Source organism: Squalius cephalus (genome assembly GCF_949319135.1).
Source record: "Squalius cephalus genome assembly, chromosome: 25".
NCBI lineage: Eukaryota > Metazoa > Chordata > Actinopteri > Cypriniformes > Leuciscidae > Squalius > Squalius cephalus.
In genome coordinates this window covers 8,154,840-8,182,484 of record NC_137146.1, presented here as the reverse complement: position 1 = coordinate 8,182,484, position 27,645 = coordinate 8,154,840, and the positions used below count along the sequence as shown (strand labels likewise).

At 36.7% G+C, this 27,645-nt stretch overlaps 2 protein-coding genes across 2 annotated transcripts in view; one reads left to right on the top strand and one right to left on the bottom strand.

Annotated features, from left to right (window-relative positions):
- abca4a (ATP-binding cassette, sub-family A (ABC1), member 4a) overlaps positions 1–19,455 on the top strand; it is a 35,770-nt gene extending 16,315 nt beyond the window's left edge. The window contains exons 15-51 of the mRNA XM_079862937.1: positions 544–766; positions 1,680–1,901; positions 2,001–2,205; positions 2,285–2,365; positions 2,437–2,670; positions 4,439–4,616; positions 4,704–4,835; positions 4,941–5,080; positions 5,198–5,335; positions 6,442–6,632; positions 6,708–6,813; positions 6,898–7,103; positions 7,533–7,587; positions 7,717–7,800; positions 8,559–8,734; positions 8,927–9,051; positions 9,142–9,240; positions 9,315–9,504; positions 9,581–9,675; positions 9,761–9,793; positions 9,922–10,027; positions 10,818–10,892; positions 10,980–11,149; positions 11,263–11,440; positions 12,138–12,253; positions 12,802–12,949; positions 13,132–13,255; positions 14,525–14,654; positions 14,736–14,856; positions 14,940–15,002; positions 15,077–15,183; positions 15,687–15,828; positions 15,916–16,050; positions 16,126–16,229; positions 16,327–16,419; positions 16,541–16,790; positions 17,169–19,455. Coding sequence (XP_079719063.1) covers positions 544–766; positions 1,680–1,901; positions 2,001–2,205; positions 2,285–2,365; positions 2,437–2,670; positions 4,439–4,616; positions 4,704–4,835; positions 4,941–5,080; positions 5,198–5,335; positions 6,442–6,632; positions 6,708–6,813; positions 6,898–7,103; positions 7,533–7,587; positions 7,717–7,800; positions 8,559–8,734; positions 8,927–9,051; positions 9,142–9,240; positions 9,315–9,504; positions 9,581–9,675; positions 9,761–9,793; positions 9,922–10,027; positions 10,818–10,892; positions 10,980–11,149; positions 11,263–11,440; positions 12,138–12,253; positions 12,802–12,949; positions 13,132–13,255; positions 14,525–14,654; positions 14,736–14,856; positions 14,940–15,002; positions 15,077–15,183; positions 15,687–15,828; positions 15,916–16,050; positions 16,126–16,229; positions 16,327–16,419; positions 16,541–16,790; positions 17,169–17,285 — 5,092 coding nt within the window. The 3' untranslated portion in view covers positions 17,286–19,455. The remainder of the gene's footprint in view (positions 1–543; positions 767–1,679; positions 1,902–2,000; positions 2,206–2,284; positions 2,366–2,436; positions 2,671–4,438; positions 4,617–4,703; positions 4,836–4,940; positions 5,081–5,197; positions 5,336–6,441; positions 6,633–6,707; positions 6,814–6,897; positions 7,104–7,532; positions 7,588–7,716; positions 7,801–8,558; positions 8,735–8,926; positions 9,052–9,141; positions 9,241–9,314; positions 9,505–9,580; positions 9,676–9,760; positions 9,794–9,921; positions 10,028–10,817; positions 10,893–10,979; positions 11,150–11,262; positions 11,441–12,137; positions 12,254–12,801; positions 12,950–13,131; positions 13,256–14,524; positions 14,655–14,735; positions 14,857–14,939; positions 15,003–15,076; positions 15,184–15,686; positions 15,829–15,915; positions 16,051–16,125; positions 16,230–16,326; positions 16,420–16,540; positions 16,791–17,168) is intronic.
- On the bottom strand, positions 18,426–24,522 carry tecrl2a (trans-2,3-enoyl-CoA reductase-like 2a; the record flags this gene model as incomplete). Its single annotated transcript, XM_079862951.1, has 13 exons — positions 24,403–24,522; positions 21,364–21,414; positions 21,219–21,270; positions 20,604–20,648; positions 19,937–20,040; positions 19,742–19,857; positions 19,520–19,625; positions 19,240–19,312; positions 19,120–19,163; positions 18,934–18,991; positions 18,761–18,849; positions 18,637–18,682; positions 18,426–18,553 (listed from the first exon to the last, which is right to left on the bottom strand). Exons 1-13 carry the CDS (start codon positions 24,424–24,426, stop codon positions 18,426–18,428), a joined length of 936 nt encoding a protein of 311 aa, XP_079719077.1. The 5' UTR covers positions 24,427–24,522.
- Between the last annotated feature and the right edge of the window lie 3,123 nt (positions 24,523–27,645).

Here is a 27,645-nt window from a genome sequence, read left to right as displayed (position 1 = left end):
GCATTGCATTATATGTTTTGACCCCCACAATAAAAACTACAGAGCGTTGATCATAAAACTAAGCATTTAAATATTATCTTACTAAGACATATTGTTGAAAGATATAGTGACACCTGATATTTACATGCATTTTATGTAAGTAGTCTGCTATACTGTTATAAAGATCTCAATGATTTACATTAAAAGCTATCAGAATTTCATCTTACTTCAACTGCACAATATTTTTGCTCACTTTGAATATTTCCTCTGAATATTTCCTCCTTGAGCATAATCTCCTATATCATACAATATGAGCCATTAAAGCCTGGTGTATCAAATATGATACTCAGCAAAAACATATGCAGTTATGTACCCGTGTTATTTTTTTAAACTTATTTAGACAAAATAGTTACATTTTAATTAAGTATCCAATTTATCGATTATAATCCGTAACATGAAAATGATTAACGGCTTACTTGTATCTGAATTTTAATATTGTTGCATATCGTCAGTCTTCTCCTCCGATCAATAATCTATCTTCCTCTTCTCATTGACGACGCACAGCTTCATGCTGACTCTGAACCGCTGCTTTCCGATCTTCATGGTATTGGCCTGGGTCTACTCTGTCTCTATGACGGTGAAGAGCATCGTGCTGGAGAAGGAGATGAGGTTGAAAGAGACTCTGAAGGCCATGGGCGTCACTAACCGTGTGCTCTGGTGCACATGGTTCATCGACACATTCTTCATGATGGCGTCCAGCACAGCCCTGCTTACTCTTATTATCATGGTAAGAGATGGTGTCCAAAACACTCCTGATATCAGCAAGCAAGGCCAGCTAAGACCAGTAAACCAGTGGTTTTTTCTTTTTTCTTCAGTAGAATAGTGGTTAAAGATCTGGTCAGAACCAAGTTTGTTGGTTCCATTTCTCAAAGGTGATCCATGACTTTCAAAAAAGGGTGCTGTCCCTGTAAAATATTATTTTTATTTAGGTTGCTTTCAACTAAAGTGTGAGCAAAATTCACAAGTAATTTTTTTCTGTTTTCAGATTTAATCTTTTTACTGACATCTTGTGGCTACCATCATAAGAGACATTTGAATATGTACTATTTAGACTAGTTTAAAATGTATATATATATATATATATATATATATATATATATATATATATATATATATATATATAGGAATAAATTAATATTTTTATTCAGCGAGGAAACAATAAATTGATCAAAAGTGATAGTAAAAACATTTGTAGTATTACAAAAGATTACCATTTTAAATAAATACTTTTCTTTTAAACATTCTATTAATAAAAACAATCCTGGGGAAAAAAAGTATCACAGACCACAAAACTTTTACTATTTTCAATTGATAATAATATGAAATGTTTCTTGAGCATCAAATCAGCATATTAGGATCATGTGACACTGAAGACTGGAGTAATGATGCAGAAAATCCAGCTTTGCAATCACAATAATAAATTACACTTTAAATATATGAAACCCTTATTTTAAATTGTAATAACATTCCACAATATTACTGTTTTTACTATATTGTTGGTAAAAAATTGCAGCCTTGGTGAGTGGAAGTGAGCTTTCAAAACATGACAAAATCTTACCGACCCTAAAACCTTTGAGCGGTATTGTACAACCAAATGTATGTTGTAAAGAATATAAAAGCTCATCTTTGTTTTCTCACAGGGAGGAAAAGTGCTGAATTATAGCAATCCCATCATTCTCTTCCTATTCCTGCTCACTTTCACCACGGCAACCATCATGCAGTGCTTCCTCATGAGCGTGTTTTTCAACAAGGCGAACTTGGCGGCGGCCTGCAGTGGAATCATTTACTTCACTCTTTATCTGCCTCATATAGTTTGCTTCGCCTGGCAGGACCGCATTACCAAGGATATGAAAATCATGGCGGTATGTTGCATGATAAAACTACTGAACTGAACAAATTCAGAACGGAAAAGCAACTTAAATGAGATGTTCTGATTCTAAGATTGTTATATTGTGTGTCAGAGTCTGATGTCCCAGGTGGCGTTCGGCTTTGGGACGGAGTACCTGTCCCGTTACGAGGAGCAGGGTCTCGGCCTTCAGTGGGATAACATCCAGACCAGCCTTCTGGAGGGGGACGAGTTCTCCTTTCTCACCTCGATTATCATGATGGCATTAGATACGGTCCTTTATGGCATTCTCGCATGGTACCTCGATAATGTCTTCCCAGGTAAAATATATTCAGGTTGGTATGATAATAAAAAGCCTATCAGAGGATTATAAGTGACAAATCTTGTGTATATCATCAGGGCAGTATGGTATTGGTCGGCCTTGTTACTTTCCAATCCAGCCTTCTTATTGGTTTAACCGACCTGAGCCTCTAAAACAAGGTGAGTGTCTTTATAGCTTATTATAAGTGGTTTCCTTAGCTTTTTATGAACACGTAATCTCTTTTACACAGTTCCTGGAAAGTCAGCAGTGGAGAAACCTGCTTTTGATAATCTGGTGAACAGCACTAATGACCAGGCCAAGAACCACAATGATGACCAGGCCGAGAACCACACAGCACCCGAAAAACCTCCGGAGCAGCCAGGGTCCTGCAAACATGGAGATATGCGGGATAATCTAGAGAAAGAACCAAAGAGCCCTGATGAAGAGGAGACGACCAATCACAGCATGAGCACAGACTCATCAGGTGTGGGAGAAAAAACAGCTTAAACCAGTCTAAGGTGGTTTGCTGGTCTTATCTGGTCCCTCAGGTCTAGTTTACCAGGTTTGGAGACGTTTTAGTCAGTTAATATATACAGTATGACCTGACCAGGTAAACTACTGTAGCTGAACATCATTCATACAATTTAGTCATCTAATTATTTTCTTTTGGACTGGTCGAAACTTTTTTTTTTAATGTACTGTAAGTTACAGAAAAAAGTAGATTGCTGTGAATGTGAACCTGAAAAGTAACTGCTAGTTGGGCTGACTAGTTCTTAACACGCACTGCGTCTGAAATCGAATAATTCCCTACTATTTAGTAGGCGATAAACTGCACCAAAAGAGTAGTATGTCCGAATGCATAGTATTTGAAAAACAGTTGGCGAAAAGTGAGTACTTCCGGTGAGATACTGAAGTGCACACTCGATGGACACTTTACAAGAGAGGATTTATGAATCACAGTGAAGCAAAACAACTGATGCTGGTAGATCACATGACAGTAACAACATGGCGTATGTAGTACATCCAATTTCCATTCAAACTACCCATATTCATACATAGAACGTACTTTTTTAACGGTCTCGAAGTAAGTTCAAATTCAAATGTACGCAATTTCAGACACACCGAAAGTCTTAATATTAGTGCTATGTTTATGCACCTTGCCCCAGTTTAGCCAGGCTAGCTTGGTTTGAATCCGCATGGAACTGCTGAATTACTAATTGTTTTACCTGTAAATTCTGACAGATCTATTGTGGTTCCAGTGGGCTTTATTATCTATCAGGGGAAACCTTTCATTCTACAGTATTTTGTGAAAGAACCTATTACAAAAAACAGGAAGGTGGTGTTTCTTTTCTTACTCCTGGAAAAGATCCCATCAGATGTATTCAAAGACCTAACCAGGCTTATCTGCTTGACTAGAGCGCAGGCATCCAGCAGGTTTTTTTGGCTTTGAACTGATGGAGCCCCATGGGAGTAATTACTGCAGTCTTAGCTTCGCTGGCTTTATCCATCAGCACTTGCCAGCGCTCTGTCTTAAGTTCAAGCGCACTGTATAAGGTGGCGCCAGGCATGTGTGCACACGCATGTACACTAGTATAAGCGCACACGATGCACAAACACATCTCTGTCCGTGCCCTTTGTGGGAACCCGGTGGCCTTGTGTCTGTTTGCTTGGCTGGCAGGTTGGAATGCTGGTTTCTGTGTTTGTCTTAATGCCGGTTAATGTATATTAGAGTTGTTAGAGATGTTTATTTCATCGTGACAATGACATTCCTTTCGTCTCACGGATCAAGGTGTATATACACTTTTTCCTAACAAAATGTTTACCATGGTAGCTATGGTTTTAAACAAAATAATAGTTACTTCCTGGTTTCATGCCCATTTTTTATATATATATATATATATATATATATATACTGTATATACACCTTTTCCTAACAAAAAGTTTACCATGGTAGCCATGGTTTCAAACCAAATAATAGTTACTTTCTGGTTTTATGCTCATTTTATATGTATACTGTTTACGCACATATAATTATACTATATTATAAATTAATATTTGACCCTAAAGATTTGATTAAAATCAGAATAATTCTAAGTAACTTTAAGAACTTTTAAGCAAATATTTGTAATATCTATACACAATTATGTCCCTTTACACACCACATAATTGTATTTTATAAGGATCTGAAGTGTTTCTGTATAATAAACATGTAATATCCTTTAATTAATCACCTTCCAATCTCTTATCTCCAGGGAGGCACTTTTTCGAGCCCGAACCATCCGGTTTGGTGGTTGGAGTGTGTGTGGAGAACCTGTATAAGGTTTTCAGCGGCGGCTCTAGACCTGCTGTGGACGGTCTGAGTATCACCTTCTACGAGGGTCAGATCACTGCTTTCCTCGGACACAACGGTGCAGGAAAAACCACTACCATGTGCGTATCCAAAACCAGTGAAATGGATCTTTGTTTATCTATGGGAATATCAAACATGGAAGTTTTCTCCTCTCCTCTCTCCCACAGGTCTATTCTCACCGGCATGTTCCCTCCCACCTCTGGCACGGCCTATATTTATGGGAAAGATATCCGAACAGACATGGATGCCATTCGTAAATCTCTGGGAATGTGCCCCCAACATAACATCATCTTTCACCAGTTCGTAAACCCCTCATGTGGTTTCCATTGGAAGGATGTTGATTCACCTGCTAATATAAAATCTGTCAGAATTCTGATTTGTTCTGATCTCTTTCTCTTCTACAGTATGACGGTAGCAGAGCACATCTTGTTTTACTCTCTACTGAAGGGTAAGCCGTTGCCCGAAGCCCAGCTAGAGGTGGAAAACATGCTGGAAGATCTCGGTCTCCCTCACAAGAGGAATGAGGAGGCACAAAACCTGTCAGGTTAGATCATAAATACCTTTTTTAACAATCCCTTCCTCTGCAGAACGAACTCAATTCTGTTCTGTAACACTGTAAGACTGAATTGAGAAGAGGATATTGTCTTCCTATGTACTGTAGGTGGTATGCAGAGGAAGCTTTCCGTTGCCATGGCTTTTGTCGGTGGTGCTAAAGTGGTGTTTCTGGATGAACCTACATCAGGAGTGGACCCCTATTCTAGGCGCTCTATCTGGGACCTTCTGCTGAAATACCGTGCTGGTATATGAGCCAAACTAAAAAATACAATTACACTTCAAATACATTTTTTTCTAAAGATGGTTCTGTCATTTTACGTAGTTCTTATCACACAGACGTATGTTCAAGTTTTCGTTTCTCCAATAAGTTTGATCTATGATATTGGATAATAAATGCATCAATCCAGCCATAAAATATTTTATTATTATTAATATTATTTCATATATTTTATTTTTTATTTAACATTGTTTTTATATTTTATATAGAATATCCATCCATCCCTCCATCAATCTATATGTCTGTCTAATAAATTGTATATATTTTTTTTCATATGTATTTTATACATTTAATTATTATTATATAAATTTTTATAAATGTTTTATTTCTATATTTTATTCCCAATTCATACTTTTTTATTATTTAATTTTATATAATGCATATTTTTATGTTTTATATAGAAAATATTACATAATAAATACCATCCGTCCATCCATCTATCCATTACGATGTGTACAAATATTTTTGATTATTATTTAATTATTTATATTATAGTTAACATTGTTATTTTAGATATTTTCTATAGAATTTCCATCCATCCTTTCATCCATCTATATGTACGTCAAATACATTTTATCATTTATATATTTAATATTTTTATTTTTTTCATATGTTTTTTATGATTTATTAATAAATGTAAATGTTATTATATATTTTTTCTTTCTTTTTTTCTATTTTTGATTCCCATCCATCCATTTTTACATTATTTTATTTGATATAATTCATATTTTTTAAATATATTTTATATAAAAAATATGATATCCATCAAGATATGTGTAAAAATAGTTTATAAGTTTATTTGATATATCAATCTATTGTAAAATTTAGCATGTTGGCATGTTTTTTAATGGATAGCCAAGTTTAATTAAAGGCTTTTTAAACTTATATTCCTTTTGAGTGCCTCAGAACTACTGTTTATTCGGGAAACATTTTGGATCTCCAAGCTGAAGAGCACCAGAGGAACACACCTCTCAATACCCAAGTAGCACTCCTAGTAACTCGTTTGTGGATCTAACAGACATTGTTCTATACATCTCTGAGTGTAAAAGTGTGTGTATCTGTGTGTTATTCAGGTCGTACAGTGATCTTGTCCACACACCACATGGATGAAGCTGACCTGCTGAGTGACCGTGTGGCCATCATCTCTCAGGGTCGTCTGCACTGCTGTGGCTCTCCTCTCTTCCTGAAGAACTGTCTGGGTGCTGGCTTCTACCTCACTCTGGTGCGGCGCATTAAAGAGCAGCCGTCCCATGTCAGTAAAGAGGTGAGACTTTTACCATCTCTATTACAGAGAGTGTATAAAGCAGCTAGACTCTCATGGTTGTTGTGGTCCTCACAGGGTCAATGTGACTGTACTGAGGACTGCTCCTGTAAGTGCTCACTCTGTACCAAATTTAAGGAGAGCACCGTAGAGCAGCCCAGAGTGTCAGAAAGACAGATGGAAGGTAAAGAGTTCATATGTTTATATCAGATCAATGAAATCTAACTGTAACGATGATAATTTAGGATGTATAATCTCACTCTCTCAGGGGACATAGAGAGAATAACGGCCCTCGTCCACCATCACGTCCCAGAGGCCAAACTGATAGAGGTCATAGGGCAGGAGCTGACCTTCCTGCTTCCCAGCCGGGGCTTCAAACATCGTTCTTACGCCAGCCTGTTCAGAGAGCTGGAGGAGACGCTGGCAGACATGGGGCTCAGCAGCTTTGGAGTGTCAGACACTTCATTGGAGGAGGTCTGTCATACACAAACATCATTTGTGTTTGAGATCGAGAACATAAAAAAAAAAAAAAAAAAAAAAAACGTAATTAGTTATAAATACAACAATTTGCCATTGGGATATATATATATATATATATATATATATATATATATATATATATATATATATATATATATATATATATATATATATAATATTATATATATATAATAATTTATATAATAATTTAATATATATATTATTATCATCATTATCATTATTATCATCTCCCTTTGTACAACCTGAAACAATTATGGGTTGATCATTTGTTCAATAATAATAATGTTAATATTTTTCATATATATTTTATTTTATTTTGCAGTAAAGAGTCAACTTTTTAAAATCCATCATCCTCCTTTGCACAGCCTGTAAAAATCAAGTTTTGTCTCTTGTGTCCTGTAGATATTTCTGAAAGTCACAACTGATGGAGAGGCTGCACACATCAACACTGCATCTGGTAAGATTTCAGTGTACTATCTCTCATTCATTCTCAGCTGTACAGATACTGTGCATATGTGTCAGTTTAGTGCTTGTGAGTCTTGTATATTGTGATGGTGATGTCTATATTTGTGGTTGAACCCCTTAGACATCAGAGACATCAGAGTTCTGCAACAGAGATCTCTTGCGAGTCTTTATAGAGACACTGCAGTCAAAGTGAATATAGAAGAAGGTGACGACTAACTTAGTCTCTCAGGCTTATAATGCTTCATCATTACTTCAAGCCTTGCTAAAACAACACACAGAGTTGAATGGACACAACAGAGACATGCCGCTAAACAATATGCTAATAGTGCAAGTGGTGCAGGTTAACTCTTTGACGCATGGAGTGATTTCTTTTGACCCTAATAATTCTTAATTCTTACTGACTTATTAATGCTTATATGTTTTATTTGACTGAATATATTTTATGATATATGATGGAATCATCTATTGGACAGATGTGTAACTCTCAAATATTACTATAAAATATATTTTCAAAATATATATTTTTTGTTATTTAAAAATTAATACATCAAAGGGTTAAGCTCACCTTTTATAGTTGTAGATATAGTTATTTTTTATAGTTAAAAATTAGTTATAGAGCAAAATATCAGCCAGGCTTATTATGAAAAATCATCAAAGGATATTTGAGCTTTTTGAGATTTTATTTTATTTTATTTTATTTTATTTTATTTTATTTTATTTTATTTTATTTTATTTTATTTTATTTTATTTTATTTTATTTTTTTTATTTTGAACCATCATCTTCATTTGTACAACCTATAATAATAATGTGTTGTTCATTTGTTCAATAATAATAATGTTAATAATGTAATATTTTGTCTATATGCTGTTCTCTAGATATCTGCATCAGCCTTTGGAAAACCCGTATTAGTTGACCAAAAACTATATAAATAATTGTGTCCTAGCGTTTAATCTTTTGTGTAGATGCAGACAGGTCGGCGTATGCTAATGGTCAGTCAACCTCTGGAGGTTCGACCAGCAAAGAGTGCAGAGGATCCCCACAGGTGAAGGGAATCTTTCTGGTCCTAAAGCAGTTTTTTGCTCTTCTCATTAAGAGGTTCCATCACTCCACACGCTCTGGAAAAGACTTCCTTGCCCAGGTCAGAATAGCATCATTGCTTTGTAAACATAATTACCTTTGTTACGACAGTGATGAAGTCCATAAAGAAGCTATATAAGATTCAGTTAAATGTAATTTAAGTTGAAATGACTTAAACATATAAGTTGATTGTACTTCTAGTATAAATTTAAGGCAGCAACTTTTCTTTTAGTGTTTATATTCTCTTCCTCAGATTGTTTTGCCCGCCAGTTTTGTCCTGGTTTCTCTGATGTTCACGCTGATTGTTCCTCCATTCGGAGAATATCCCAGTCTTACTCTAAGCCCATGGATGTACGGCCGTCAGTTCACCTTCTTCAGGTACATTTACGATGGAACAGGATTAGTTCATTTATCCAATGTAAAGTTACCTGAGAAGTTAAAAACAGCATTTTTAATGTCTGTTTCCAGTAATGAAGAGATGCAGAGCCCAGCTATGAGGTATTTTGGAGAGGTTCTCCTAAACAGACCTGGATTTGGCACTCGCTGTATGGTGGATGAACCTCTACAGTACGTGTACATGATATGAATGAATATCCAGAGGATTTTGTCCTACTTACTGTGACCATTTATGTTTCCCACAGAGACTATCCATGTAATAACATAACCACTGAGTGGGAGATGCCCCTGGTGAACCCGACGCTCATTGAGATGCTGGATAACCCTGAGTGGACAGACATCAGTCCGTCTCCCAGCTGCCAGTGCAGCACGCCCAAAACACTCACCATGTTACCTGTGTGTCCAGAAGGTGCTGGGGGTCTTCCTCCTCCCCAGGTCTGTCTCTCGACTATAGATATGACACTACAAATTTCTTAAAATGTTGTATAATGATGTGATTCCTGCATTTCAGAGGATTCAATCCACTGGTGACATGTTGATGGATCTGACTGGAAGGAACATCTCTGATTATTTGGTGAAGACTTACCCAATTTTAATACAGACAAGGTATTGTGGCCCATTTATGACAAATTGTTCATTAAATAGCTCTATTGTTTCAAGGAATTCATCTTATTTGTGTTTTTGCTTTCAGCTTGAAGAGCAAGTACTGGGTAAATGAACAAAGGTAATGGTGTTTTAAACATGGAGTAGAAAATACAACGACTCCATCTTGTGGGCACTTAGAGAACACATAGATGCGTTCAATGATCTAAATGTATGGAAGAATGAAAGTTTGCGGTCTCTTTCCTTCAGGTATGGTGGCATTTCTGTCGGAGGGCGACTTCCTGTTCTCGACGTGGATCCTAAAAGCATTCAGAATGCAGCTGCTCAGATAGGACGTCTGCTTAATGTTACAGGGGTAAATGTTTCATATTATATTCATTGTGAATTCGATGTAATCATATTTCATATAATAATAAAAATAAAAAAAAGCTACTCAAAGCTAAGAAGTAAATAAAAAATATTTGTATTTTTTAAATTATGATTAAAAAATGAATTATTTTTTAATCATAATTTAAAAATAAAAATATTTTTTATTTACTACTTGGCTTTGAGTAGCTTTGTTTTTTTAATGAAAATATTAAATCATTTAATATGAAAAAATGATTACTTAAAAAAAAAAAAAAAAAAAAAAATATATATATATAAAATAAATAAATAAATAAATAAATAAATAAATAAATAAATATATATATATATATATATATATATATATATATATATATATATTAGGGCTGTCAAACGATTAATCGCGATTAATCGCATCCAAAATTATGAAAAATAATTATTTTATATATAAATAACACATTTTTCTTAAATATATATGCATGTGTGTGTATTTATATATAGAAAATAATTATACTCCATACACACACATATATTATGTAAACACAAACTTTTATTTTGGATGCGATTAATCGCGATTAATCGTTTGACAGCCCTAATATATATATATATATATATATATATATATATATATATATATATATATATATATATATATATATATATATATAAGTATAAAAACTTATTTAGACACTTCTTGGTTGTAAAAAACTTCTTAGTTTTTGTTTTTAATACATTAACATTTTATAGTTTTAATCTGGGTTTTAAGGTTCACTTTATGTTCATGTTGTGATCATTTACAGGGCAGATACTCAAAGCTTGCTCTGCAGGAGTTCGGTACTTTCTTGAGGTATATGGAGACTGAAAACAATGTCAAGGTGAGATTTCTTTCAGCTTCACTTCCTGTCACAGTTTACTGAGCTCGTCCCATTCAAGATAAATAACCCATTTGTTATCTCCCCTAGGTGTGGTTCAATAACAAAGGCTGGCACGCTATGGTGGCCTTCATGAACGTGGCGAATAACGCCATCCTTCGAGCCAACCTGCCTCCTGGTGTCAATTTAAATGAGTACGGCATCACAGCCATCAATCATCCACTAAACCTGACCAAGGAACAGCTGTCGGAGGTCACAGTGTGAGTGTAATGCTGACAGAATTTCACACAGTTGTTTTACTTGCAAATCAGTCTCAGTTGAGTATGTAAAACGTCTGTGTATGTAAGTATTGTTTAATTATTCATTCTCTCAGACTGACCACCTCAGTGGATGCAGTGGTTGCCATCTGCGTGATCTTCGCCATGTCCTTCGTACCGGCCAGTTTTGTGCTGTATCTGATCCAGGAGAGAGTGACGCAGGCTAAACACCTGCAGTTTGTGAGTGGGGTCAGTCCTATTGTGTACTGGACTGCTAACTTCTTCTGGGACATGGTTAGTATGAAGACAGTACATTTTACCATAACTTGCCAACTTGTTCACTGGCCTCACAAAAAAAATAAAATGTTAGCAATGTATTTTTATATTTGCTTGAAATTATTATTATTTCTTTTTAAATATCAAGTTATGTTCTTTACCATGTCTTTTGTTAATTAAATTAAATTATTTTTAATTGACAAAAAAAATGTATTGCTAGAAATATTTACATTTCTCATTTACATATACATTTCTTTTGTTCATTGAATTTTATTTAAATCATTTTTTTTTTACAAAAAGATAAACGGGAAATTATACTGCTACTGTATACACACAGTGCCATACATTTCCAAAGACACTTTTGCTAAAAAATAATAATAATAAAAAAAAGCCATATAATGCAAGACATTATTTATTGGTTTGGTATTCTTGCTAATGCTTTCAGACTCTCACAAATCATTTTTGCAATTTCAACAAAACCAATGTTAGCCAGCTAGAAAACATTATCTTGGAGACAAAGCAGCGCAATTTGCAACTACATCCTTATTGCTGAGCCCTGTAAAAATAATGAAAATCATAAATTAAATACTAATAAACTATAAGCATGTTGTTTTGACCATTAAGTTTCTTTATAAGTGTATTTATTCTATAGCATTGTCTAATGTTTTCTAAAATGGTCTTATAATTCAGTTTTGCTGTTGTCCTGTCGTTTCAGATAAACTATGCTGTCAGCGCGGCAATGGTTGTGGGGATTTTTATTGCATTTGATAAAAAATGCTATACCTCGCCTGGCAACTTGCAAGCCCTGATAGCTCTGCTGATGCTTTATGGGTAATGTCTTCTTTTATTGATCCTTTTACGTTTCTTTTAGCAGAACAGCCTTTCTAGGTATATTAGGTTTGTCTTATTATATATGTGGGTTGAAATCAAAAAGTATTCTGTGGAAAAAGGTCACCCTCAGTAGTACCCTTAACAGCACGGTCTGAGAGATGAAGGGTCAGACCCAACTGAAAGGTTTGAAAGGTGATTTGTCAGTGTTTTATTCATGTTGCCATTTCCCAGTGTGTTTATTTGGCCCTTGATCACATCAACACAGGCAGTGCAATTGAAAGCCAAATGTCTCTCAGACTCAGTCTTCTAGTGTGAATCCAATCCAGACATCCCAGCACAAACCCCTTATTCTGAAGACAAAATCTTGTTGTTTCTGATAAATCAGGCATATCTTGACAGAATTAGAATGCTTCATGCATTCAAAGGAATAAGTGGAAATTGTATCTGAAGATAAAAATGCTGATTTTATTTCTTTAGTGTCCATAAATCTGACCTGTATGAATATTTTAAAATATACTACTCTGTCTTTTTTCTCATCTGTGAAATAGATGGTCTGTGACTCCCATGATGTATCCAATGTCATATGTGTTTAACGTGCCCAGCACAGCGTACGTCTCTCTGTCCTGCATCAACCTCTTCATTGGCATCAACAGCAGTGCCATCACGTTTATCTTAGACCTGTTCGACAGTACAGAGGTGAAACATCCCATGCCTTCAAATTATTTTAGTCTAAAATAATATGATTTATTAGCTTTTAAACAACCCTCCAATTTCCACTTATATTATCATTACAATTTTAATCAGACTAAATGCAATAGTCATTTAGGCCGAAAGTTCAAGTGTAAAGTTAAAGTTCATTTCATCCTCTACTTGCATAGGCTCTGTATAAGTGTAACCAGGTGCTGAAGAAAGCTCTACTTGTCTTTCCTCACTTCTGTTTGGGCCGTGGGCTCATTGACATGGCAATGAACCAAGCCGTGATGGACGTGTATGCACGCTTTGGTGAGTCCTGCTCCTTTCCCCACCTTGCATTTCAGTCGGTCGTATTGAGGTTGCAGCAAGCAACCCTTGCCTGGCCCCTGGCAAGGTTTGGACTCTGTGATCTGACCTCCATAAAAGTCACTGAGCTTCAATCTATATGTCAACATGATGGAAATACAACACCTTACATTTGCCAACCGTGTCTTCATTGAAAATTCACATTGCATCTGATGGCTATTCAAAGCTACAATTGTTTTAGATCGCCAAAATGGAACAGACTCAATTTGAAATTTGAAAAGTTCCATGCGACTGCCACTAGGAGCGAAATCCGACTCGCATGCGAATGTCGGAGATAGTGGAAAGGTGGCTTCGTGCTCAAACTGATCTCCTAGATCTCCTCAAACTGATCTCTTGCTTACTCAAAATTGACAAGGACTTACTAGAGAGGCTAGGAGATGTCTCTCTAAGTAACTAGAGACTTCTGTAAGAGATTAGACGGATGATAAAATAGATGTGCAGTCTCTAAGACTTACATTGTAGAAGGCATCTGAGCCATTAATTGACCAGAAAAGCAAGGACTTGGGAGACTAACGCTCAGAGCAACAACTCAGATCACCATAGAAACTGCTTGGCAACACACTAACAACATCCCAGAATACCCTAGCATCACCCTGGCAACTACCAAGAACACTTTAGCAACCACATAGCAACTCACTAGCAACCAACCACCCAGAACATCCTAGAAACTACAAAGAAATTCCCAAGCAACCAGTCAGAACACCATAGAAACTGCTTAGCAACACCCTGGCAACCACTCAGCATGGGAACACACAAGCAACCACCGAGAACACCCTGGAAACTTCTTGAAGACACCCCAGCAATCACCCAGAATACTATAGAAGCCACTTTGCAACACCCTAACTACCACACAGAACATCCTGGGGACACCCTGGCAACCACCAAGAACACGCTAGGATCCGCATCACAGCATACTAGCAGCCACCCAGAACACCCTAGCAACTGCATAGCAATGCCCTAGCAACCAGCCTTAACACCCTAGAAACTGCCTGGCAACACCCTTGCAACAACCCAGAACACCCTTGCAAAACCCTGGCAACATAGCAAATGCATAACAATGCACCAGCAACCACCAAGAACACCCTAACAACCGCATAGCAACACTTAACTACATGTATAGAGTTTTTATAATTCATAGTTGGTTCTGAAAATGTAAATGTTGGTGACACTTCTTGTAAGGTTCATGGACTGTACATTGCATGTGCGTCTCAGGTGAGGACTTCAGTCTGGATCCCTTCAGCTGGGACTTTGTGGGAAAGAATGTGACGTTCATGGCAGTAGAGGGGTTCGTCTATTTCATCCTGAATGTTCTGATACAGTACAGATTCTTCCTGGATCACTGGTGAGAAGAAATATATTCAGCCTTGAGTAGATCCAGTGGTTTCCATATATATATGTATAAATAAGCCATCTTTTTCAACAGGATGTCAGATTTTAAGAAGCCACCAGTAACTGATGAAGATGTGGATGTGGCCAAGGAGAGAGAGAGGATTTACAAAGGAGGAAGCCCTAGCGATATCCTCCAGATAAAAGACCTATCAAAGGCAAGTCTGTCCACCTCACAGTGGTGCATGATGGGCATTGCTTCACACAACAGAGATCATGAATGCATTTTCTCTCTCTACAGACGTACATGGGAACGATCAGGCCAGCAGTGGACAGGATATGTGTAGGAGTGTCACCAGGAGAGGTAATAAATGGATGCATTTGGTCTTTGCGTTGTAAGCTCCATGAGCTTTGCATGAACTGTTTTTCCCCCCACAGTGCTTTGGACTTCTGGGTGTGAATGGTGCTGGGAAAACTACCACATTCAAAATGCTGACAGGAGACATAGATGTCACTTCAGGGGAAGCTGCTGTGACTGGTTACAGGTTTGTTTAACTAGCTAATTGTAAAGGTATATTTTTGACTGCTAACACAATACAAATATGGCTAGGATGGTGAACGTGATTTCACCAAGTACAACATGTTTCTAGATCAACATCTTTGTTGATCCTGGAACAATATTCCAAACAACCAATCAGATTTAAGGGACGAGTTTATAGTTTATGTCAAGTTTAAGCTTACAAGTAAGGTTAGGTGCTTCTACATCAGTGTTAATCACCTATCATTTGCTGATTTTAGGGATAAGTTATGGGTATGTTAACATGTTAATCCAGGAACATGTCTTACAAATTTTTTTTTGTTGCAACAATAACTAGTTTTACACCAGTAACCACCTAGAACACCCAGTAGGACTTTTTAGGAAAGCAGTTTGAAAACAATTATTTTTACTATTTTGTTGGGTGCTGCTAGTGATGTGGAAAATGACACATTTTACTCAACAAACTCATTTAGATTTTGTTTATCAATTTGATTTCTTATGTTGCTCCAGCATTCTGACCAACATCCTGGATGTGCACCAGAACATGGGCTACTGCCCTCAGTTTGATGCCATCGATGATCTTCTAACTGGAAGAGAACACCTGCACTTATACGCTCGACTCAGAGGAGTCCCGGAATCCGAGATCAGCAGAGTGAGACGATATTCCATTTTCTTATCTCTTCTTATTTATTTCTCTCTGGGGATTTCTGTCAGAGACTTCTATCTCCCTCTGATGCAGGTGGCTGAATGGGGAATTCAGAAATTGGGTTTATTTGAGTATGCAGGCTGCAGTGCCGGCACATACAGCGGTGGAAACAAGCGTAAACTCTCAACAGCTATCGCAATGATTGGCTGTCCAGCTCTTCTGCTCCTGGTAAGAGCCTTTCTTTGTGAATTATCTCAGAATATGATAAGCATCGTTACTAGCATGTTGTTTTTCCTGTGCCAGGACGAGCCAACCACAGGGATGGATCCTCACTCTCGCAGGTTCCTCTGGAACTCCATCATGAGCGTGATTCAGGGCGGCAGGGCCGTGGTCCTTACCTCACACAGGCAAGAACACGACAAAGCACATGCATTTTATAATGCTAATTATAAATACTATAGGTATAGGCAATAATATCATAGCCTACTTTTTACAATCCTCCAGTATGGAGGAATGTGAAGCTCTCTGCACACGACTGGCCATCATGGTGAACGGAACGTTTAAGTGTCTTGGCACAATCCAGCACCTCAAATACAAGTAAGATCACAAATTTTATTCACATGAAAATTTCCAGCTACACACTTTCTGCAGTTGTATCGTTTTTTATTTATTTGCATTGCTATTCTGTGAAACATCTCTTGTAATCATTTCCCTGCAGATTTGGTGATGGATACGTGGTCACCATGAAAATCAGGGCGGCCAAAGCAGGCACAGTCCCGGATCTGAACCCGGCTGAAGCATTCATGGAGAGCACATTTCCAGGCTGCATTCAGAGGGAGAAACACTATAATACTCTACAGTACGAGATCGCTTCTTCCTCTCTGGCCAAAATCTTCCAGCTCGTCTTAGCCAACAAGGAAATGCTGAATATTGAAGATTATTCGGTTTCCCAGACAACACTGGACCAGGTATTTCATATGATCCTGTTGGCCTAGATAAACCTTTACCATTTAAATTTTCAATTAAATGACAACTACTGAAAATATTTGACAGTATATCTATATGGTAGACATTTAAGTTTGAAAAATGTATGATTCCCTTCATGTAGTCCAAAACAGAGAGATCTATTATCAGTGTATGCGCTCTCCTACTTCTAAAACAGGACGTCCCAAACTAGACAAGCGCAATATAGAACAGTCGAGTTCAGGGTCAGAAGATTGCCACAAGCATCCATCCATCTTGTGACCACCACCATCTGCTTCCATACCTGAGTGTGACAAATGCACTGGAACAAGGGCATTTTGGCTCCTTATGTAGTCTCGCTCTCTTTGTTTCACTCCCTATAGGTGTTTGTGAATTTCGCCAAGCACCAATCCGGAGAAGATGATGCCATTGTGTTGCACCCGAGGGCAGCCGGTGCCCGGCGGGACATGAGAGTCTTTCCAGTGAAAACGAAAGCCTGATAGCTTGAAGAGGGTCATCTGAGCCGGTCAATTGGAGTCATCTTGCAGGGTCACACAAAAGAGTCATTAAAGAAAAGGAGATGATTTTTTTCTTCTTTACAAAACACTTGAGACTTTTGATCGTTTACGCCGTAACAGCTTAGCGCACCTTTTTTGATTGGCCTTTTTTTATATAGAAATGCATCAAAAAATACAACAAAACACAGACGGAACTGGACCGAGTTAGTCTTATGAATACTGTAGCACTTTATTATTCTCAAAAGTGATATCTATTATTAATATCACTTTTATTTTACAAAGAATTTTGTTTTAAAAACAAATCAAATGATGCAATAGATTTTATTGCAAAGGCTATTGCTATTGAAATGCATATTGCATTGTGACACATTGCAAGTCACAGATTTAAGAATTTTTGCCAAGTTAGAAAAGAGTAGCATACAAACAGTTGCTGTAAATGAACTAAATACTATATGTTTGTAACAAAATGTATTTGTTACTAGATATGGCTGATAAGGCAAGGAATTATAGAAAGTTGATTTTCTTTCTCTTTTTGTAAAATTTCACCAAAATAATACTATTAAAACGGTATGCTGTCGCTCACTTTGAACCTTCTCAAGAATTAATGAGAAAACATTACTATTTTCAATACAATCCAGACATGTTTGTTTAATGGTATTGTGGTTGTATAACCATTTAAACCAGTTAATGAAATGGTAATGGTAAAACAAATTATTTTTATTTGACCCAAAACCTTTCATATAAATATAGTTTTGAATTCCCTGATGTAGTTCAGTGTCTCCCTGTGTTGTAGTTGGTTTAAAGAGGTAGAGTTCTGTATATTGCACATGAATGGTTGGTGTAATGATTTAACCAACACAAATATACTGTAAACACAAAGTCCCACAAATCTGCTCATTTCAAATTCCAAGTGACATACCATTGTAAGTGCAACAATGTGCGACCTCATCTTGCATGATAACCGTGAGATATTTTTGAGAAGAGAATTTAACTTTCATAATCCTGCCCAGAGGGTGTCATAAATCAGCTTCATTTACATGCAGCTGTTCAGATGTGTCATAGTTCTCTCAGCCAAAATCATAATGTCTCTGCATTTTGAACTGACGTTGGTATATGTGAATGTCAGAGGATGAAGGGGAGGATTGGCATGCGGAGGTTTGGGTAGTCCTTAAACTCTTGGGTGTAAATTTTGTGTTTTCCTTTGGCCCAGATGGTCATTTGAATGAACCCTACAAGTGTGAAGAGAGCCACTGAAAAAAATAAAAAGTAGCTCAGTGTATATCAGATATATCAGAATCACAAAGCTGACAGCTGTTTGATTGCAGTTACTCACCTGGAACGCACTGGGTCATGATGGACAGGCCCACCCAAATACCTACCTGATGGAAAATTTAACCAAAGATGTGATGGGTCAGGCAAAGGTAGTAGAAATAAAGTTACAACTATTTTGCTGTTACCTCATATGTGTAGTTGGGACATGATACAAAGAAAAAGAGCCATGTAAAAGGGTTTTTGGATGGATGTGGGAACCTCCGACATTTTGTACCTTTTAAACAAAACAAAACAACACATAGGATCATACATGGGGTCGTAAGCTGTAAAGTAGTCGAAATTTGACACATGCACTCACCTTCACATTTTAAACTGTTCAATGACCAGTGGATGGAGAAATTACCTGCCTCGCATAACTGAAACACAAACAACATCATGTTTGTTCATTTATCCTTATATAACATTTTTAAAGTGGCACCAGATTTTTTTGATCACACTGTAACCTACTGTATGTGGTGTGTATTAAACCATAAACATCACGTACCACAAAGAGAATTAGTGCATAGTTGACCTGTGTCTCTCCGTACGCTGTAAAACATAAAGGTATGTTTAATGTATCAAACTGAAGTGACTATTAAATACCTTTATCTCTTCTGGTACTCACATGGTGGTGTGTAGAGAGGATGATTGATGTAGTAAGCTAACCATGCTGCAAAACCCCAGTAATATGCACAATTCTGTGAATTCAGAGAATCACCAATCAACAGAGGATTTGACATAATCATAATTGTATTGTTTAATTTGTAAAATTGCTCAGAAAATGTCTGAACTGTATTCAATGATCATTTTACCGTGTCTGAAGTAAACAAGGGTGACAAATTACTTCTCAGACTAGTTTTTATTTGTTACAGTAGCAAACCAGACCAGTGTGACCGAACACTCACCCTTACAATGGCTCTAAGAGGCATCGTGCCTTGAGAAAACCGATGCACAAATATTATTTCAATTAGCCTCTTGACATAGTGAAAGGAGTGACAAGCACAAGCCAAACTAAAGAGAAAATTTAAATTGTGTTATTTACTCATGGCTTTCAAAATCCATATGACTTTATTTCATCAATGGAGCACAAAAGGTGTTTTTTTTTTTTTTTTTTTTTAAGAATGTACCTGACCACAGAATGAGAGCTGGAGGTGAAGGCGTAATAGTGGCTATAGATGTGCGGGACACGGACATAGAAGAGGAGATATATCAGAAGGGGACCAATGCACTCCGCCAAAAAAACCTACAGAGGATTTATGTATTTAAAGATCATATGTTTGATACTGTCAAAATTACATTTTGCAAATCTACAGCACTCTTACCAATGTCCATCCCAGTTGCGGGCCAAGGTCTCTAAAATACATGGTCGTTGAGGTCCCAACAGGAAGATTCTGCAGTACATCATCATCTCTCAGTGCTTTTCCTTCTAAAAACCACAAATGCAGAACTAGATTTGCCACAGCTAGTGTTAAAGTTTTGGGTAAGTATAGGTTTTGGTCTTGCTGCATCAAAGCAGCTCTCAACAGATAGCACTCGTCTTGCTTTCTGAAACCTGAAATATGATGCCTTCAAAAGCACTACACAGAGATCAAGGGACATCTGAGTTCAATGTCTGAGAAACATCCTGTCTACTAAGTTGCCTTCATCTGATCAGTTTTTAAAAGCAGCATAAATGAATAATATCCCTCAATTCAATGTATGGCTTTAGAAATTGGTAGAAATGGAGTAGATGAAAGAATTTGTATGATTCCATTTCTACCCAAGGAATAAGTCTGTCCTGAAATATTTTCTCGGTTATCTTTAAAGAAACAGAGGTGAGAAAAGCAAAAGGATATAATACGAATGTGATTATAATTATGGATGAAATACAGAATTCCACAGCCATACTATACTGTAGTATAAACACAACCCCACTGTAAGGATATCATCTGGATGTTTTTGTTTTTGTATATATGTATAAATTATGTATTATGAGTTCCTCATACTCACTGGGGTCCAGCCTCAGGGCTTGTCTAGCTGGATACCATTTGGGATCTGACAGTAAGACAGAAAAATCATACAATATTACATAGCCTACTTATCGTATATCAAATATTAAGATCTACAGCACAATGCTGTCATAAAAAGAGGCTAAGGTTAATCACTAAATAATTGAATAATTGATATGTAAATATAACATGTCTGTTTTAAACATATTAGCCTACACATTACATAATTAATATTTTCAAATAAATTTAGTGTCCATCACGCGCTTGATTCTGATTGGTCAATCGAGGATTTTTTTTTTTTTTAAAGATGCATAATTATATTACAGAATGATCCCATGCGGACACGTGTCGTATATTCGAAGTGGAATAAGAAGGGCATACGGAAAAAACTTTGATAAGGCATTAGAACAACAGGGTGAGTAACCGACTGAACCGCTCCACCTCAGGAGTGCATTCTGTTTCTAATACTTGAACTGCCCACCATAAATTCCTTGTTAAATAAACCTCGACAGAGTGATGAGGACCCCGAGGCAGAGCAGAGGTAAAATGAGACTTATATCATAAATTAACAGGCAAAATTACAATAATACAATACCACTGTGGGAAAAAAACTTACATGACTTGTGAAACAAAATCTTAATGTCACCTATGCTTGAATGGGGATCAACCTGCATTAAAAACAAAACAAAATAATTTACCTGAAAGTTTTAGCTGAGTGCAGAAATCACTGTCATTGATTGTTAGTTGTAAAATCTGCTTACCTTGTCAAGAAAACAGAGCTGTTCTTTGGTGTTTGAATCTAGAATTTCGACCTGAAAGATTAGAGTCATATCAGCTGGGTTAAAGGGATAGTTCACCCAAAAATGAAAATTAGCCCATGATTTACTCACCCTCAAGTCATCCTAGGTGTATATGACATTCTTGTTTCAGATGAATACAATCGGAGTTATATTAAAAAATGTCCTGGCTCTTCCAATGGCACTGAATTGCTGTTTCTGTTTTGAAGTCCATAAAGGTGCATCTATCCATCATAAAAGTGCTTCACGCGACTCCGGGGGGTTAATAAAGGCCTTCTGAAGCGAAGTGATGCGTTTGTGTAAGAAAAATATACATATTTAAAACTTTATAAAATAAAATAACTAGCTTCCGGCCAAATGAACATACGGATTCCGCTTAAGTCTAGCACAACTTATGCGAGTAATGCGACTTACTGCTGATATTTACGCAATGCGCTACTTCCGACATCACAAGTTGCGTAAGTTGTGCTTTAGGCGTAAGTAGATTGCGTATTGCCGTTTGGCCAGAAGCTAAAATTTTACTTTGTAACATGTTAAATATGAATATTTTTCTTACACAAACTTCAGAAACAGAAACAGCAATTCACTGTCATTATAAAGCTTGGAGGAGCCAGGACATTTTTTAATGAACTCCGATTGTATCCGTCTGAAAGAAGAATGGCATATACACCTAGTATGACTTAGTGAGTAGGGTGAGTAAATCATGGGCTAATTTTCATTTTTGATTGAACTATCCCTTTAATAGACCTTATTCACAGCAGTGCCTTCTTTGATTTTGAACGGGAATGAAAGCGAGGCTGCGAGGGATAGACATACATCTCTTCAGTGGGTTGTTATGTAATGTGTTTTTGGATTGTTCTGCTGACAAAACACTGCAAAAATATCTTTCCAAGATATTTTAGTATAAAAAAACAAACAAACACCTGACAACATGAGCTGTGGAAAATTATAAGTACCCTCACAGCCTCACTTTCAGTCATGGCGCTTCTCTGAATAAGGTCTATAGTTGTATGGCACAGACACTGTGTTAAGCATACTTACTTTTTTTTTTTTTCATTCAATCAACATAAATCAAGTTAATTTCGTGAAGGTCTGGCCTCAGGGTGAAGCTGCCCATCAGTTCTCCCAGACTTTTATGCTTCAAAGATGCATCACATAACTGACAACTGAGAAAAGCAATCAAATCTTTAGCTGTTTACATAGTTTCATATTAATAGAAAATGAGGAGTTTAAGGAATAATTTGCAACACGTCTCCCCTTGAGTGATCGCAACTTGCTGTGAAGTGAGTATCCAAATTCATTCTGACACAGCTTTTGTGTAGGCTATCGCAGAAGCCGATGAGCACCTAATGAGGGCGGCACAGTCCAGACGCTGTTTAATTGATCAGAGCTTCTGTTTTGACAGATCTAGCTCAATGAATTCACTTCATCACCCCAAAACAACAATCTCTTCCATCGTCTGTTTCCGACCTGTCTGAGCTCTGTATTCCGGGGATGCATCTTTTTGCAGTATGGGGGGCTTTTTAATCTTAATTAAAAGGTGTCAGTGTTGATCTACAGAGTACTGTGAGTTGAGTCTGCTGCAATTTGCCTTGAAAGCACTATATATTGTGGAGCTCAGCAGAGCTGTCACCCTGAAACTGCTCTTATACTGGCTAGAGTAATAATCTTCTAATGGACACATAGGATTAGCCTAATGCTCAACTTAAAGTAAGAATCCCAATGGAGTGGTTGCAGTTATTCTACAGAACACTTGTCTAAATTCATTAGTTTTCTAAACTCTTACACTTTCTACAGCATGTTTTTGTTGGAAATGCAGCTAGAGTATCTCCAGTGAAAACATAATTATCATTAACATAAAAATTTGAGCAGTGTGTCCTTGTAAGTAAAATAAAATAATAATATTTTATTAATAGTAATATATAAATATTCAATAAAGCAAACATCACTCTATTATCGCTCAGACTATCGCATACATTATATAATTTGATTTATAGCACATTCTAATGTGGTTTGGAATCTGATAAAAAAATTATTATCTCATTCTTAAACTTTTTTTCATATGAAGTGACTGGACTCTTGATATTTCCGCATACACTTACAGTATTTTCACTCTGCCTTTAGTTTTAGTGAACTAAATGACTCACTCTCCGTAATACTCGTGTATAAAGACCAAGCAGTAAAATTGTCCTGTTTTCAATCAGGCAGAGTAATCAATAAAACCACTGTGGATTTCTGAGTGCTATTGACAGGACGTCCTGCTTCTGTTATACCCATCCTCCAGTACTGTAAATACAGCAGTAATGTTGAGGAATGTACCAGGCTCAAACATTACATAATTCTGTATCCACTCTGTAACCTTGATTTTGTCGTTGCCATCTTGCTGACAGAAAACAGTTCAGTACATTACATTTAAATGTTTGATTTCTGTACATTTGATTTTAAAGTTGTTTATATGGAGTGTGTGTTAATCAATAGCACAGCAGTCTCTGGTGGTGTTTTACATAGGCAGTGGCAATGCATGAGAGGGTCATTAATCCTCCTCAGATGACAGGCCAGTCAGTTATGTGCTAAATTATATTTACTTGTTTATGTTCAGCAAGCGTAAAATTAAAGCAAACCAGCATACAGCAAATTTGCTCTTACAGTATGACAGCCGATTGGAGGATCTGAGGGCTGACGTAAGACACATTTTCAGCTTAAAAAAATGCTGATTGTTTTTAATTAGCCAAACATTTAACATATTTAATCACTTTTACTGTCACTCATATTTATGATTAGATCATGGATTTGTTCAAATTCATTTCATGAACAAACCCAAATATATATATATATATTTTCTGGTAAACCCACACACAGTGAAGGATCTCCTCTTTGTATTGTTTCTGTGGGAATGTATGAGGCTATTTACTCGTTAGAAACAGAAATGAATAAACCTCGAAACCTATAGTTTAAAGTTTGTACAAAAAGCATGTAATCTTGTAAATTAACTTGATGCCTTACCTCAAAAAATATTGTCCTGCTCATTCCGGGGCCCTTGTCTGACGTAATGTTAGGTCCCCCGGAGTTGGACAGGCAGCTCCGTCCTTTCCTGTGGTTATGCCAGTGTTAATTCTCCATACTAACACTCGTCCTTCACTCTCCATCTCCCCTCCCACACTCACCCCCTCCTACTGCCTCTGTTTTTTACTGTCTTTTTTTCTCTTGTCTTGCTCTTTGAAGAGCATACGTTCTTGAAACCTGTCTTGGTCTGTAATCTTGTCCTCAGTGTGTCTGTAGGCCCTCAATTTTAACCTAATGTGAATTGGTGATTTCTGATAGATAGATAGATAGATAGATAGATAGATAGATAGATAGATAGATAGATAGATAGATAGATAGATAGATAGATAGATAGATAGATAGATAGATAGATAGATAGATATTACTTCTGAAGGATTTGGTAATACTTGAGTAATTACTGTAAAAAATTATCAATAAGTTATGACAACATATGTTTTTGCTTTAACCCATCAAAATAAGTTGAGCAATTTTCAAGTTATACGTTTCAACTAATGTGTTAAAGTCAGTTTAATGTAGGCCTAATTTAAGTTGAAATGACTTAAACAGCCAAGTTGATTGTACTTAAAAATTTAAGGCAGCAACTTTAGAGTGGGTTACTATGATCTTCACTTTAGAATTAATTATGCATTATTCGCATTAGTTCAGGAAAATTAATGTAGTTTCATAGTATAGTAGCATAGTATAGTAGAATATTAATATTGTATTAAACATTTGTTCCTGTGTAGTTTTTTATTAATGAAGGAACAGTATTCTAAAGTGTTTCATGAAAAAAATCAATGGAGACTAAATTAGTCATGATAAAAATAAAATATTAAAAAGAGAAAATCGATAAGAAAAAAGGGGTGAAATTATATAACCACATTTACAGCAGGGGGAAGAACAGTAAATAAAAAAAATAAATCATGAGATAAGAGTAAATGTGTAGTGTAGCCTGACAGTGGCTACTTTGGCAGCATTTTCTCTGCTGTGCACTTCAAACACTGAGCTTTATAATCTGCCTCCATTCCAATACAACTGCCTGCAATATACTTTAGAGCCATTTCATATGTGCAGAGGGAAATCAAAATGCTTTATCAGTGCCATTTTTTCTCCACATTATTTAATATATCTGAGATGTGATAAAGTCTGGACATTATAAACTCTTCAATAAGACATAAAACAGCCAAAAGCAGGAGAAAGCCCAATTATTTCCATGTTCATTATGTGTTGCATTTCAGCAGGTTTTACCTGTGCTTCACAGTTACAGCCTTTTCTGTCTTTGTTGTCAATAGAGTCTGGTCACGTCAAGTGGCTTAGACATGGTGATTGAAGCTTCACTCTTTGTTCAAGTGGAGTGCAGAGGCAAAGGGCCATTGGTCACAGCCTATAGCAAACTCTTGAGTGCAAAGCATGTATTCAAAAAGCTGCCAGCACTTCAGAGAGCTCACGTATCTTCTGTGCTGACCATGTTCAGTGTCCATGACAGCATCTGCTGCCATCCTGAACAAACCTCATAACAACCACAGACTGATAGATAGATAGATAGATAGATAGATAGATAGATAGATAGATAGATAGATAGATAGATAGATAGATAGATAGATAGATAGATAGATAGATAGATAGATAGATAGATAGATAGATAGATAGATAGATAGAATCATTTGTATTCTTCAGATGTCGTGTGACATCTCTCAAGGTCAGATTGGCTCCCGTATCATGAGGGGAATCCTCTATTTCTCATCTCTTTCCACATCTGTGGTTGCTCAGCCTCACAAGCAACCCCCCTCACCGAATCTCTGACCCAGCTGCCATTGAGATGTGAAATTCAGATGAAGAGACACTCTGAATTGCCAAAGGCACTAGAGCCACTTCAGGGAAAGTGAACAGGAAGTCGGCTGACAGAAAGAGTTCCTCTTCAGCGTGAGCAAGTACAGCCCAGAGAGTGTTTATATGATAAAGGGCTGTTTAACAACTTCATAAGTGTCCAACTGACGAATAGTGTGAAATGTGAAGGTATTAGTGAATTTATTCAAAACAAGGGAGGTGAGCAGGAAAAGATCTTTTATCACACTCTGTTTGACATTAAAAGTGCTTTTTAAATTTGACACTAGAGGGTGCTGTAATCTTGTTAAAACATCTGTGATTTCTGTAATCCTTCAACTGTGGAGGAACAGGAGTTTATGATGCGTTCAAGTCCTCCTGTGGGGTTCGTATTTACGAGGTATAATGAAGAACAAGGAATGTGAATCAGGTGTTTTAATGCTTTTAATTAATTTATGAAGTCACTGTAAACTTAATCGTAGGCTATTTTATTGTACAATTACAATGCCATTATATTTTGTGCAGGGAATTATCTTATTTTGTTGTAAATAAAAAAGCCTGACAATGTCATTGCTAAACACCTATAAATATTGTTGTGCAGATGACGTTCCCTCACCCCGAAGTCGTTTTTTGGGTAAATGACTGAAATAAGGTCTGTGGTGAACACAAGCTCAATATACTTTCACGTTTTATTCTACGACATAAAATACATCAGTATTACCACACTCGTGATTATTTAAAGCTGTTATGTGCCTTGAAAAAGGCTTGCTAACAAGTGCTAAATGGGACTACAGAGGCAGTCGAGGAGATTAAACGTCATCACAGCGAACAGGTGTGCTCAGTCCGCTTTTACATTTTCGTTATGCTAATAGTTTATAAAAGCACAATTATAACTTATAATTGTGCTATTATAAACTATTAAAACATAAACTTTATGGGAAAATGTTTTTTTGTGTGTGTGTGTGTGTGTGTGTGTGTGTGTGTGTGTGTGTGTGTGTGTGATAAAAACTAAGAGTTGTGAAGCTTAGTGGTGGTGACAAGTCGTGAGACCGTGGTGTAGTTCGTTATAGCATTTCGTTTTTTTACCCCTGGCTACTGCATTTAGGCTTCAAAATACATAAAAGTTGCGTTCATCTCTATGGTTTTGCACCACTCTATTCCACCACGTTTTTTCACTGACACGCCCCCAACTCATAAACATCGAGGCTTAAAAAAATCCCAAGCTTCCCACTCGTATTTACGATCATTTCGAAATGACTTGAACATACCATTAGAAAGTGGCCTTCTGAAGATATGCTGACCTAATATACCTGGAGGCACACACACACACGACTTTCTCTCACACACATAAGCCATACCTGTCAACACTCCCGTTTTTCC